This window comes from Chenopodium album, chromosome 7 (genome assembly GCF_948465745.1).
Source record: "Chenopodium album chromosome 7, dcCheAlbu1.1, whole genome shotgun sequence".
Lineage (NCBI taxonomy): Eukaryota > Viridiplantae > Streptophyta > Magnoliopsida > Caryophyllales > Amaranthaceae > Chenopodium > Chenopodium album.
Window position 1 is genome coordinate 45,435,827 of NC_137840.1, and position 13,872 is coordinate 45,449,698.

The window sequence follows — 13,872 nt, forward strand, 5'->3', positions numbered from 1 at the left end:
CTAGTTTAGAAAAGAAGGAGAGAGAGAGAGAGTAATCAAGAATTTCTTGATGAGAATTGGTAGATCGTAGATGAATAAAAATTAGTTATCGAATATAATTGATGATTGTTGATGAATGAAAACGGAGTTTTTAGCACGTCATTTATAAAGAAATCAGTCAAAAAGATAAAATATCAAAACTGAGTTTTGGCACAGATAAAATCTGATTAGTGTTAACGCTGGCTATTGGCGCTAGACGCCAACATTAGCGCCAAGCGCCAAGCGTAGTGCCAGGAGCTACAGCTGGCGTTTGGCGCTGATTTAGAAATTCACGCGTTTTCTTAAATTCAGATAAAAATTGTCGTACAGGAGGATAAAATCGTATCTTTCCTAAAAAAAATGTTCTTTGATTTTAATTAATACTCTGAAAAGTCAACAAAAGTCTATTTATCAATGCTAATTGAATTAGGAATGAAAAGAACCTTCTAGAAGAATCTAGGAGACTAAAACCATTCCTAATTGTATTAGGAATGATAAATCTATATCAGGCCCTCCCCTAGATCATTGGGCCGCATATAAGGCTCAAAACGAGCCCAGTTCAGTAAATTGGCCATAACTTCCTCAATATTCATCGGAATTGGGCTTATAATATATCGTTGGAAAGCTCTTGTAAAGCCCCATCCAATTAAACTACTATTGGACCCATATCATGGACCAACTAAACTGGATTGGCTGTTTTCTTAAAATAAGTTTTCAAAAACAGAGAGAAGAGAAAAGAGATTAAAATTATCCGCAACATTAAACTTTCCAAACTTTCACTTCATTCGATTATAATTCGACGCAAAATGCACTCATCACTGGGTTTGATTTTGGGGAGACACAAATTGGTGTCTACTGAAGCCCCCACTTTGATTGTGTTTGGAGAAATGCAAGTTTCGAAAAAAAAAGTCAAAGTATCGATAGGGACAGAGAATGATTCAGAACGTTCTGCGATCCTAAATCATTCTTGTAACGTCGATACTTGCAAACTAGCGTTAGTTAAATAGATAAAAGAGTTAAGAAATGCGTATCTTGCACCGTCGAGCACACGTCTCTGAAAGTAATCGATTTGCTGCCGCTTTAATGTTGTTTTGATGACCTCCTGCCAACAGAATGCCATCCCACTTCAAAACCGCTACGCTTGTTACTGCTTCCAATATTGAAAACTGCTTCGCTTGAAACGATCCTCTTTCGCTTTGATAATATTCCACGTCTAAGGGAATAATATCAAAGATTGCTTTGCTTGAAACAATCCTCATCCGCATTGATAATATTCCACGTCCAAGGGAATACTATCGAAGATAATTTCGCTTAAAATCACCTTTAGTTGTTTGTGACAACTCTCCACAATCAAGGGAATGTCGTCGAAGATATCCTCGCTTCAAGCCATCCTCATTTGTTGCGATAATTTCCCAAAGGAAATTACCGAAAATCTCTGCTTGTGGATCTTTTAAAAGCTCGCTTAAACTTTGCTTTTGCTATGCCTGTACGTCGGCGCTTTTGTTGCTCTTGAACCTGTACGTCGGTGCTTTTACTGTGATGACAATCCTCTTTTCTTTGGGAATAGTTGCCAACACAACTCTTGTATGATGTATGACAATTCGATTTAGGGAAAGTTGTCAATGCTTCGTAACAATCCATCCTTGGAAATGTTGCCACGATGAAGCGACAATCCGTATCTCGGAAAATTTGCCAAAATCCTTGGAAATGTTGCCATGCTCATTGTTCTATTGGACATGGATAATTGGTAGAGGAACAAAAAAGTCGTTAATTGTCTATCCCAAAATCAAACATTATTTATAAAATCCTAAACCAACCTAATACAAGTATAAGGAAAGTATAGGGTCAAACCCAAAGGAGTGAGTCGCTATTAACTATAGCCTAAGTCAAGCTATTTCGAAGATTGTAGTGAGAAAATGGTTGGTATTATGGTAACAAAATTAGACTAATCAAGTAATTCTAGAAGCTAAATACTAGGGATATAGGTTCCACATGCTATTTGAATAATCGTGCTAATCGATAATTTCTTCGTTTGATTCAAGTATTGAAAAGAACAAACAATAGTAGCAATCAAGAGAGTTCAAGAGCTATCTCCTACAGGCCAAGCTAGGGATCACTATGAATGGCTAATCAAGGATATTCACAATCAAACTCAATTAAATAAAGCAATTCTCAAACTGATGGGTCATGTCATTAAGAATTACAATGCAATCTAGATTAATCTTATAGGTTGATCATTCCTAATCTAATTAATCACATGCAAAACTACGTCAGCCAATTTAATTGCATTAAAGCAATCAATCAAAGATCATCAACTAGCACAAACTATCAATTAAGCATGCTTCCCCTTCTCCCTAGCAACTGATCTACTCACTAATCATGGTGTAACTCAAGAACAAATCACTAGAATTAGCATTGATCATCATTCTAAATCAAAATCAAGAGAAAACAATATCAACTACAATATCCAATTCAAATCCAAGCAATTCAAATAATCAAAGATGAAACTAAAACAATCAAGTAAAGAGATGAACTAGAAGAAGAAATTCTTACTAACATTAATGATTGAAAATGAAGAAATCCAAGCTCAATTGATCTAATGTTGAAATACAAATCCAATACCAAGAACTTCTCTCTAACTTCTCCTTAACTTCTCTCTCTAAAACTAAGCAAATGAAAATTATCTAAAAGTTGTTTTCAAAAAGGAATTACGGGTGTATTTATAGGCAAAGAAGGAAAACAGGATCCCCGCGCCCGCGGGGAAATGGGTACGGAACCCATAACAAACTCCGCGGGCTACCCAGACTACCCGCGCCCTCGGGGAGCCTGCGGAGTTTGTTATGGGTTCCGTACCCATTTCTCTCTAGACTACCCGCGCCAGCGGGGAGCCCGCGGCCAAATCGCGGAGAGTTCCTGGTCTCTTCAGGACCCGCGCCCGCGACAAACTGATAGGGCTTGATGCCCTCTCCATGCCCTCTTTGAGCCCTCTCCAAGCTGATTACTTCCTCCTTGCTTCGCCAATATATCCCATCTTGATATCCTTGCAAAGACAAATCCTAGGTACCTACAAGAACAAACAACGGAAATGAATAAAAGGGAAAAAGAACAAAATAAAAGGAAAACACAAAGAAAACACCAAAAACGCAAGGAAAGAAAGAAAGAAAGGTACGAAGAAGTTCTTGAAGGTACGAAGAAGAAAGTAAGTCCACAAACACATTAAATGGAGATTTGAATAAATAATTGTATAAAGAAAGTCCCTAATTGTTTCATGAGCACTTAAATAAATAACTTTTCCTTTATTTATTAAATAACTTTAATTGAATAAATAGTGTTGTTTGATGACTTAGAAAAAAAAATTTAATTAATTAATTCACATAGTATTCTTTCGTTATTCAAGACTAGAACTTGAGTAATTAATTGTCCTTTTACCACTTAAGACAAGGCGAATATTGTCTATTTATTGTTCTTTAACGAATATTAATTAAACAAAGAATAACGACTTTTACAATTTAATTCCTACGTGATTAATGCTTGTAAATAAAATCAACTAACTTAGACTTTAGGTATCACGTTGCATATATTGTTTGGTAATGAAATTGTGAAAAAGGATGAGCTAGTAGAGGTTGTACTAGGGTTAGAATAGCAATTCCTCCCTAAAAGGAACGTTATTTTAGTACCCTCGCTCCCGAACTCATTTCTTGTTTATGTAGACCAATTTTTGCATAGGTAAACTTATGATTCGTAATAATTATTCCATGAACTCCTCATGGAAAAAAGGAATGAACGAGGTTTATGAGTTTTCCTAAAACTCATTGGCGACTCCTACTTTTTTATTACAAAAAAGCATGATGAGAGTATCATTCCTAATTCAAGGTCTCCCAAACAGTCAGGAATTCAAATCCTACTACACTCTAATAAGTGTAAAGTCCTAAGCTTTTAAATTGCCATGGGCATCTAAGGAAGTACACCCTTACGATGGGATCACCCTCCTTATAGTGGCGACTCCATTGGGGACTTAGAGGTTACAAGATTAGTTCGTAGTTGTGGTTCAAGGTTTCCAACACTAGGTTTCCTATGGATTGTAACAAGAACTAACTTGGATAATCTCTATGTATAGGATAGCTCCCGCTGAACTATCGCCAAGCCTTAGGGTGCGCACTCACTACCGAGAAAGCAATTAAGGAGGGCTCATTAGCCTGGTGGAGTAAGCCCGCAGGGCTGACCAGGCTGAACTCTCCATGACGGAGATGGTACGACTATAAATAGAGGGCAAAGTACAACGAAAAAGAGGTTAGACACTCAAGTTATTATACTTTCTATATCTCTTTAAGTACACTTTCTCTCTCTAAACACTCTCTAACTTAAGCTTTTGAGGGGGGTTCCTAGAGCCACCCCATAGGGCAGTTTACGTGTGCTGCCTTGTGCAGGTTGTTGACAGGACACAGATCACCCAGCAGAACCCTTGGATCCATACCTGGAACAATTGGCGCTATAAGGAGGGGTAGGATCATCTAACCTGAGGTTCACCAACTGAGCTAGGGACTAGCCAACTAACCACCATGGCCGGAGAAGAAACTGTACCAACACCCATGTCCAAAGCCAATGAGACTAACCAAACACCACAAAAAACACCCTCAGTAACCCTCGATCCAAAAGGATCCACCAGAATTCCCAAATCACCCATCTCACAGAAATCCAACCCCATCACATCGACGTCAGCTGCAGCTAAAGCGGCTCAAATCAGCCCGGAGAAGCGGGTCCCCCGCAGCAGGTCGCCAGCCTTAGAGCGAAGCCCGGAGAGGGACAAGCAAGCGCGAATCCAAGTTGTTCCAGATGATTTTCCATTTTGCCGGGAGATTTTGGAGGAACCAATGCAGAAGGTAAAGATGTCGAGCTGCAGATACAATGGAACTACAACACCTAAGAGCAACATATCTGCTTTTGAGAACCACATGGTATTCTATACTATGACGGACTGAGTTTGGTGTAAAGCATTCCCGCCAACTCTGGACGGGCTGGCAGTGGAGTGGTATGGAGCCATTCCCAAATGTTCCGTGTAATCATATAGCCAGCTGAAAAGGATATTCATGGAGCATTTTATTACCCTCGTAAATCGAACTAAGATGACAACTGAGCTGATGTCGTTAGTTTAGATAAAGGACGAGTCCCTGAGGGAGTTCATCACCAGATTCATAAAGGAGGCAACAACCATACCAAATATGAGTCAAGAGGTAGCGCTGCTAGCGATGGGGCGTAAGAGCCTCAAAACACTAGCTGAAGCACTGGGTAAAGCGCATGAGTTCATCAAGGCAGACGAAACAGACATAGCCATGCTGAGTAGGAAAGCACCGGGTGACTATGCTAAGCGAGCAGAGGTTACCCGGGCAGAGAACACACTCAGGGATGACAAGCCAAGCAGGGCAGAGCAAAGCCGCAGAGAAGCGGACAGGGCAGTGGGGGTGAGAAGGTCAGATCTAAAGAGAGGGCCAAGACCTGGAAGGTTCGACCAATATACCCCGCTAACCCACTTAAGATATCATACCTTCAGTGTTAACAAAGCTGATGATAAGTGGCAGAGACCCCCAAGGATGGTCAATAGAAACTGTGATTCCAGCAAGTGGTGTGACTTTCGCAGAGATCATGGCCATACAAGCGATGAATGCACACAACTGAAGGATAACATAGAGGATATAGCGAGGAAAGGGTACCTAAATCTGTTTAAGTAGCGCGATGATCCTCCCAGAAGGAGGGACGAGGATAGAATAGGTCGCGCTGACCGCAGAGGGGGTCATTAGAGTCCCACTGGGGACAGAGACAGAGATAGTAAGTCAGAGGGAGGGTGTATGTGATCAGTGGAGGTCCAGTGCATTGAGGTACAGTGAACAAAGCACGGGCCGATCTGCGGGCGATGATACACACCAGATAAACTACAATGAGAAGTGTAGATGGCCACCTCTTCCCCCGCAACTGTGAGCAACGTTTGACGAATATGACAAGGAAGGCATAATTTACCCTCATGATGATCCACTGGTAGTGACGACGAGAATTGCAAACTGTGAGGTTGACATGATATTGATAGAGGGAGGCAGCTCAGCCAACATCATATACATCAGCGCGTTCAACGAGCTGAAGTTGGACAAGAAGGATCTTAAGAGGTTGAGTTACGAAGTCAACGAGCTGGTGGACTCAACCAGCGGGCACGCTTTGCTAAGCTTTATGGACGCCTTCTCAGGGTACCAGTAGATCAGCCTACATGAACCAGACCGGTAGAAAACCGCATTCATCACCGAAGGGGGAGTGTACAATTACATAGCTATGCCTTTCGGGCTGAAGAATGCTGGGGCAACCTTTCTGAAGACAATGGATAGAGTGTTCATACACCAGAAGGGTAGAAATGTTGAAGTATATGTTGACGACTCAATTGTCAAGAGTGTCACGCAGGCAAGGCATATCATGGATCTGGAAGAACCATTCGCTACCTTGAACAAATACAAAATCAAACTCAACCCGAAGAAATGTGTCTTTAGAGTGAGCTCATGAAAGTTCTTAGGTTACTTGATCAGCGAGAGAGGAATAGACGCGGAATAGACGCAAATCCGGAAAAGGTTGAAGCAGTCCTAAGCCTGCCGGAACCTAAGTGAATTAAAGATATCATGCGGTTGACAGGCAGAATGGCCGTGCTGACCAGATTCATCAGCAAGTAAGTAGACAAGGCTTTTCCTACTGAAAGGAAACATAGAATTTAAGTGGGGGGGGGGGGCTGCAGAAAAAGAAGCCTTTGAGGGTATTAAGGAGCATCTGACTAAGCTCCCAACAATGATCAGCCCGGAGCTAAGAGAAAAGTTGCAGCTGTACATCTCCGCATAAATTCAGACAATCGCAGCCGTCTGGCTGGTAGAGAGACAAAAGCAGCAAAGGCTAATATACTTCGTGAGCCATGTTCTGACCGAGGCAGAGCAAACATATTCGTTGCTAGAAAAGATGGCCTTCGCAATAGTACCAATAGAAAGGAAGCTGAAACCATACTTTGACGCGCACGTAATATAAATCCTCACAAATCACCCGCTGGAGAAAGCGTTATAGAAAATGGATGCATTAGGAAGACTCTTAATGTGGGCCATTTAACTTTCTGAGTATGAGTTCCAGGTTAAAACGAGGGCAGCCATCAAGGCACAAGCCTTAGCAGATTTCATCGTGGAAACCTCCTATAAGGAGAAAGAGGATGACATTGGGGTCTGGAAGGTAAAAGTAGATGAATCCTCAGCCAAAACGGGGAGCGGAGCAGGAGTCATAATGACATCCCCAGAGGGAAATGTATTTGAGTACGCCATAAAGTTCAAGTTAAAAGCATAGAATAATGAGGCCGAGTACGAGGCAGCGATGGAAGGCCTGCGCATGAGCATCGTGGCTGGAGCCCGTAAAGTCGACTTGCAGACTGATTCTCAGATCGTCGCCTGCCAACTACAAGGAGTGTATGAGATTAGAGAAGCCGCCATGATGAAATATGTTACCAAAGTAAAAGAGCTGGCAGCCCAGCTAGTTCACTTTCAGATAGACTTGGTCCCTAGAGCAGGAAACTCTCAGGCTGACGCTTTATCAAAGTTAGCTAGCTCCACACTGTAGAGCCTCACAAGGACAGTGATGGTTAAAGTCCTGGAGGAAAGCTGTATTGCTTAAAAGGAGCCTGGTTCTCAGACATTCTGGCATACAAAGTTCATGGCTCGCTGCCCGACGATGAAATATAGGCGAAGAAAGTGAAGAAAGACGCTAATTGGTATGTGGTGATGAATGGAGAGCTCAACAAGAAAGGCTTCTAAAAGCCACTACTTAGGTGCATCCCTGAATGGGAGCAAGAGAGCATTATGGAAGAAGCCCACTCAGGAATATGTGCCAATCACATTGGTGGAAAGGCATTAGGGGTGGAAGTTCTAAGAAGGGGTGTATATTGGCCGACCCTAACTCAAGACGCGCTGACATATGTGAAAAAATGCGACAAGTGCCAAAAGTACTCCCTAGTCATAAACCAGCTAGCAAATGATCTGACCCCAATCCTCAGCCCGATCCCGTTTGCTTAGTGGGGAATGGACATATAGAGACCATCCACCACTGGGTCAGCAGGCAGAAAGTACCTCAGAGTGGCAGTAGATTATTTTACTAAGTGGATTGAAGCTAAGCCGACAAAGTACATCAAGGAAACCCAAGTGAGGACGTTTATATGGAAAAACATCATCACAAGGTTTGGGGTGCCACAGTGCATAGTCTTTGACCATGGCTTCCAATTTGACGGCGACACAATTAAGGATTACCTGGAGGACATGGGCACCAAATACGCAAGTGCCTCAATCTTCCACCCCCCAGAGTAATGGCCAGGCAGAAGCAGCAAACAAGCTGATCCTAACAACCTTGCAGAGGAAGCTGGAAGAATACAAGGGCCTGTGGGCGGACTTTGTCCTAGAGGTCTTATGGGCGAATAGAACCACAGAAAAGGAATCCAATGGTAAAAACCCTTTGACCTTAGCCTACGGGGCTGATGCAGTCGTCCCGGTGGAAGTGCAAATTCCCAGCCTGAGAATACAACATTATGAACAACAAGAAAACGAAAAGAGTATGCTGGAAGAGCTAGAGTTCCTGCAAGAAGTAATGCTAAAAGTAACTCTCAAGCTGTCAGCCCAAAAGAGCAGGATTTCCAAAGCTTTCAACAAGAGAGTCAAGCACATAGAGCTTCTACCCGGAGATTTAGTCCTCAGAAGGACAGCAGCAGTGGGAAGAGGAAATCAACATGGAAAAATGTCAGTAAACTGGAAAGGCCCTTTCATCATTCATGAGCGGGTAGGACCAGGTGCATTCCTCCTCGCAGATAAAGAAGGTCAGGTCTTAAGAAACAGTTTCAATGCTGATGTGTTAATGAAATATTTTGTTTAAGAAGCATGAAATTAAGAAGAAACAGGGATAGTTGTTTCAATTCTGCAAAAAACTATATCTAGTTCATGTTATATCATTTAAGGCATTTGAGGCATTTTTATTCAATGAAATACGAGCCTCTATGTGAGGAGTATGTTGCATACACTTGTTTTAATATATCATGCTTTAGCGTCATATACTAACGTGCAGAAGTAAAAAAAAAAAAAAAAAAAACACTTGCAAGTGTTAGAGGCAAAAAGCACCCCAGCGCAAAGTGACAAATTAACGCATCCCTCCCTAAGACCTCAACTCACCTGTTCAAAGTAAAATAGGGCACCACCTCGGGGACGTCTGAGGGGGAGGCCTAGCATGCTCAACTTGCGTAGGAGAGATAAAGGGAAACGAAGAAGATGAGCTAGGTGGGAAACACTAAGGTTCTCTTAGTCCCACCTAGCTCACCTCTTTGAGGGGAGAGGAAAGGGAAGGATAGACATACAATAAGCCCTTACGAAGAGAAGTAAGTGGCACAAAACAACATGTCGCAACACTATTAAGCTAAACGCCATAAAACAAGTCACAGTACAAACAAGCTGAAGGACACAAAACAAGTCGCAGCAAAATAAGCTGAGTGACATAAGACGAGCAATTAGAAAGTTGTTTGACACAAATAAGTCTTAGCACAACAAGCGAAATAACGTCCAGACAGACAGCAATCGAATAACTTAACTAGCGTACAGGCAAACCTCTATTAGAGTTAAACAGAGTGCACAATGCATAAGCACTCAAAACAAATAGAACAGGAAGAATAAAGTTCACTAAAGTTCCTGCCAAAGTACAGCAGAGGACAAAGAAGCAAAAAAAGCACTCAGTAGCAAAATTAAGAAGACAGGGAGGCCCAACCTACGAGGCTTCACCGAATGTAATAAAAAAGCTGCTATGCTAAAAGATCTAGATACTGCTATGGAGTACTTGGTTCTAGGCAAATGTGCAGGTAACGAAATAAATAACAGGAAAAACAGCAGAAGAAGATCACAAAGCGCATACAACATAAAGCTGAACCCCTGCCCACCAGGGCAGAGTAAACATTCAGCAGGTTAGTTACAATATAGACAAAGCTGAGCCCTCGTCCACCAAGACAAGGAAACACTCAGCAAGTAAGCTCAAGAAAACACAAATTCAAGTTAAGCTGGGCAGACCCAGTAACGAAAGACAAAGTATTTTGAGAAGAACCACGGAAACATAATCTTTGGCGGCTATACACCTTAAAGATAGTAACAAAAACAACCTAGTTATAACAGATCTGGGTGATGGAAACTCAGAGGAACCACTAGAGTAAGAAGGTGACAACCGCCATAACCTATATTGATCATCCGCCAAGGACTCCACTCCAAAAGCCGCAGCAACGTCAGGGCAGAGAGGAACTTTCATGTTCAGCACAGCTTGGTTGGAAGTCTTGCAGCCGGCAACACGGGGATGATCAGTAGGGAGATAAAAAAAACCAGACTCGCCTGTAGCCTCAACCTTAGCCCAGAAAGCGTTGAAATGAGCCTGCTGCTCCTCACCTTAACCATACAAGCTGCTAACGCGCCGAGCTGCAGCCTCCTATCCACCATCATGGCGATCAGCCAATAGCTTAGCAAAAGCAGGGAAGAGCGCAAAAGATTTGAGTGCCTCTTTCCGGGCAGCTTCCAACTCGGTTATGTGTCCAGCTCGCAGATCTGCAATCTCTGCCTCCAGCGTCTGCACCCTGGCCTGAGAGGTCCCCAACTGCTCCTCGCAGCTCTTCAACTTGGTCTGAGTGAGCTGAAATTCTCCCAACTGGAGCTGCAGGGCGTCCGCCTTCTCCCTCAAAGGAGTCACCACATTGGCCATAGCATTCCTCTCAGTCTGAGCCTGCTGGACCTCCAAATTCTTCTAAGAAAGAATAATGCCATTATTTCTAATACTCCTTCTCCACTGATAGCAAGCATTGGATAAATCTCCAACAGACCTGACAAGCTGCACAAAAGACAAAAAAGGAAAGGAGTAAACCAAGGTAGAAATTAGCCAAAAGGAAAATAAAACAAGGCAGTAACGAGGAAATCAACAGAAAAAAGAAGAAAAGGCAGAAGCAGAAACTAACCTTCTGCAAGTCATGACAAGCCGTAGCAGCGGGAAGACTAACTAAGTCGCGTGTAGAGCCAGCGGGCAGACGAACTCCTTCAGTCAAACGGTACCCCAAAGTTCCACCCTCAGAAAAAGGGAGAATTCTCATCTCTAGCATGGTAGAGTATAGGGAGAAGATGGACATTAATGTTAACCTCAGAAAACTCAATAGTCCCAGTAGGGCGGAAAGTTCCTCCAACAGAAATTGAGGTAGCAAACAAAGGGTTCTCAAAAGCATCACTCAAGAATTGGTGAACACAATGGTTAAGTTCACTGGAATTCTTAGTGTCCACCCCCTAACAGCATTCCCACCTGGAAGCCCAGTGTTGGCAGATGTAGATGCAAGAGGATCAGGACCAGAAGAGGTGCGAGCCATTTTCGCTTTAGGCTCATCTCCAGCAAGGGCAGTGGAAATTGGATCATCCTCCAAGTCAATAACTGGACGATCCTGCTGGTGAGAACCCCCTGCCCGGGAGAGCCAACCTCTTGAAGCGCTTCGAAGCCGCCCTCTCAGCCCGGAGGGACGCGGCGGAAATCTTGCAAGCTCCATGATAGTCTCGTCAGGGAGCTGAAAGTCAATAGCTGCAATAGAAGGGACAACAATATCATTCGCAGCAGTAGCATCATCAACATTAGAAGGAAAGAGAAGAACATACTTAGCAGAAGAAATGGGTTTTTCACCCACAATAGAGGTCTCAGCCCCCTTAGGGGGAAACTAGAGAACACTATCAGCAAAATCATCAGCAGTAGTTTTTGGATCATTAGAAGCTTGATCACGTTGTCTTTTGGAAGCAAAAGTCTAAGGTGCAACCCGGGCGAAAGCCGCGACAGACTGCTTCTCAGGAGAAGCATTAGGCGCCACTAACGCCTCAAATTCTGAAGCCACCCTTCTAGGGGCAGGCCGAGTCTCACGCCTACTCCCAACAGTAGAGGATGAAGGCTCAGGTTCAGCGCGGCTGGACCTAGCACGCTCAGTAGTAGCTGTAGTGCCAACAATAGCCCGTAGCTTAGCAAGAGCTAAACGCACTTCCCCCTTCAGAGAGCCTGCAAACACCTCCAGCGTGTCAAAGAGCTGAGGGGGATTTTCAAGAGTAGCAGTTAAAGGGTCCTTCCAACTATCAGCTAGCCCAAGCATACGTTTGTCCAACTTGTCGTAGCCTGAAAGGGAGAAGGGTAGAAAAATCAAATAAGGTAAAGAGACAAAAAAAAAAGAGGAAGAAAAAGAAAGGACAGAAAGTTGGGAACTTACCAGACTCATGCGTACGGCACAAACGCATAGCATAGAGTTGCTCGTTGCCCACAATATATATGGAGTTGGGCAGCCAGATCATGGGGAACTTAGAGTCACCAGTCCTCACTCCCTGTAGATCCTCAAAAGCCTCTATCTAACGGGAAGGCTCCAAAGGGGAGACGGTAACTCCAGCTATGTTAGTGCGAATCTCTCTGAAGTTGCGCGGTGCAGCAATATTAGAAGGCACCTTTATCCAGAAAAATATGCTAGTCCAGTCCATGAAACGGCCAAGTTTTGGGTATGACAAGACCCTACTCTCCTTAGGAGCAACATAATACCACCCTGACTTAGTCCCAGAAGCAGATCTCTTCAGGCTCATCTAAGACTTGAATAGATGCAGGGACTCAGGATACCTTCAAAAACCTCAAAAACCACATCAAGTAGATCAAAGTATGAAGGGAAGCAGGATGCACCAGAGATATACAGATATTGAAGGCACGTAGCAACTTCTTTAGGGTGGGGTCTAGAGGGAACCTCAAGCCCAAATCCAGCAATGTGACCAGCAGGAGGAGCAGATAGCTTCGCACCGTCAGCAGGGGGAACCAGCTCGTAACTCTCCCCAAAACTATAGAATTTCTGCCAAATAGCAGCTTGATCCAGCCTCTTAGTATCCTTACGCCAGCTGGAGTCCAGTACACAATTTTTGGGCCCATAACATTTGTCATCTAGAAAAAACTCGATTCTGCCCTCCTCTACGGGCTCCACAACGTAAGTGGACTGACAGTCCTAATAGGAGCGGTCACAAGGAGACTTAGTCATCATGCCCAATTGAACAGCTGGAGAAGGAGGCGGTGATGGAGTCTTAGTGCTGCCACCTCGCACTACATAATGGTTAAACCGATGCACGTCAGCCATGTCATCAAGCCAAGTAACACAGTTTAAAGGCTGCACATAGGGAATAAGGCTAACAAAAGACACGTCAGGGGGATTAGCCTTGACAGCGTCAGCTAACATTTTATGGCGCATTGCGCGCATCCTCAAACAGGTAAAATGGGATAAAGGAACCTCATCCAACATGAGCACCCGCTCGCAACAAGGATCAATGAAATCAGAACGGGGTTTGCGCTGGAAAGGGCGAAAAGCACTACACTCAGCGGAATGACTACTGCCTGACCCAGGAGCAACAGCAGGAGTCGCAACAGTACCCATCTCGCTCGCAGCGGGGGGAAAGTAGGAGAAGAAGAAGGAGAAACAGGGGAAGTGTGCGTAGGGCGCTCACCTGAAAGAGAGGATCGGGAAAGAGAATCCGATCCAGTGGTCGTTTGAGGCTCACTCATGTTCTGACTGTCAGAAGCGTCAGACATTATGAAATTTACAAAGAAATACAAGCCCACAAAGAGAAGAAAAAGCAATGGGGAACCGAAAATCAAAATATCAGTTTAGGAAACAAGAACAACGAAGGAATAAGGAGAAAAAATCAAGAATGCAATTACAACAACAACAAGGAGAAGAAATTAAACAACGACAGTTGGGAAGAATCAAAAGACACAATCTTGTGAAGGAAAAGCAAAAAGAAG

General features: G+C 43.5%; 2 protein-coding genes across 2 annotated transcripts; both read left to right on the forward strand.

Annotated features, from left to right (window-relative positions):
* The first annotated feature begins 6,999 nt into the window (after positions 1–6,999).
* LOC145640225 (uncharacterized) lies at positions 7,000–7,641 on the forward strand. The gene is made up of 3 exons (XM_081691527.1): positions 7,000–7,056; positions 7,165–7,260; positions 7,372–7,641. The coding sequence occupies exons 1-3, from the start codon at positions 7,000–7,002 to the stop codon at positions 7,639–7,641; spliced, it is 423 nt and encodes a 140-aa protein (XP_081547653.1).
* Positions 7,642–8,286: 645 nt separating this feature from the next.
* LOC145640226 (uncharacterized) lies at positions 8,287–8,971 on the forward strand. The gene is made up of 2 exons (XM_081691528.1): positions 8,287–8,889; positions 8,942–8,971. The coding sequence occupies exons 1-2, from the start codon at positions 8,287–8,289 to the stop codon at positions 8,969–8,971; spliced, it is 633 nt and encodes a 210-aa protein (XP_081547654.1).
* The last annotated feature ends 4,901 nt before the right edge of the window (positions 8,972–13,872 follow it).

Bases quoted from the DNA above. Each gene is read 5' to 3' on its own strand.
- LOC145640225 (XM_081691527.1), top strand. From the start codon at position 7,000: ATGGCCTTCGCAATAGTACCAATAGAAAGGAAGCTGAAACCATACTTT. The intron at 7,057-7,164 runs GTAATATAAATC...TATGAGTTCCAG, and splicing joins AACCATACTTTGACGCGCAC to GTTAAAACGAGGGCAGCCAT. The intron at 7,261-7,371 runs GTAAAAGTAGAT...TTAAAAGCATAG, and splicing joins ATGACATTGGGGTCTGGAAG to AATAATGAGGCCGAGTACGA.
- LOC145640226 (XM_081691528.1), top strand. From the start codon at position 8,287: ATGGCTTCCAATTTGACGGCGACACAATTAAGGATTACCTGGAGGACA. The intron at 8,890-8,941 runs GTCTTAAGAAAC...ATTTTGTTTAAG, and splicing joins TCGCAGATAAAGAAGGTCAG to AAGCATGAAATTAAGAAGAA.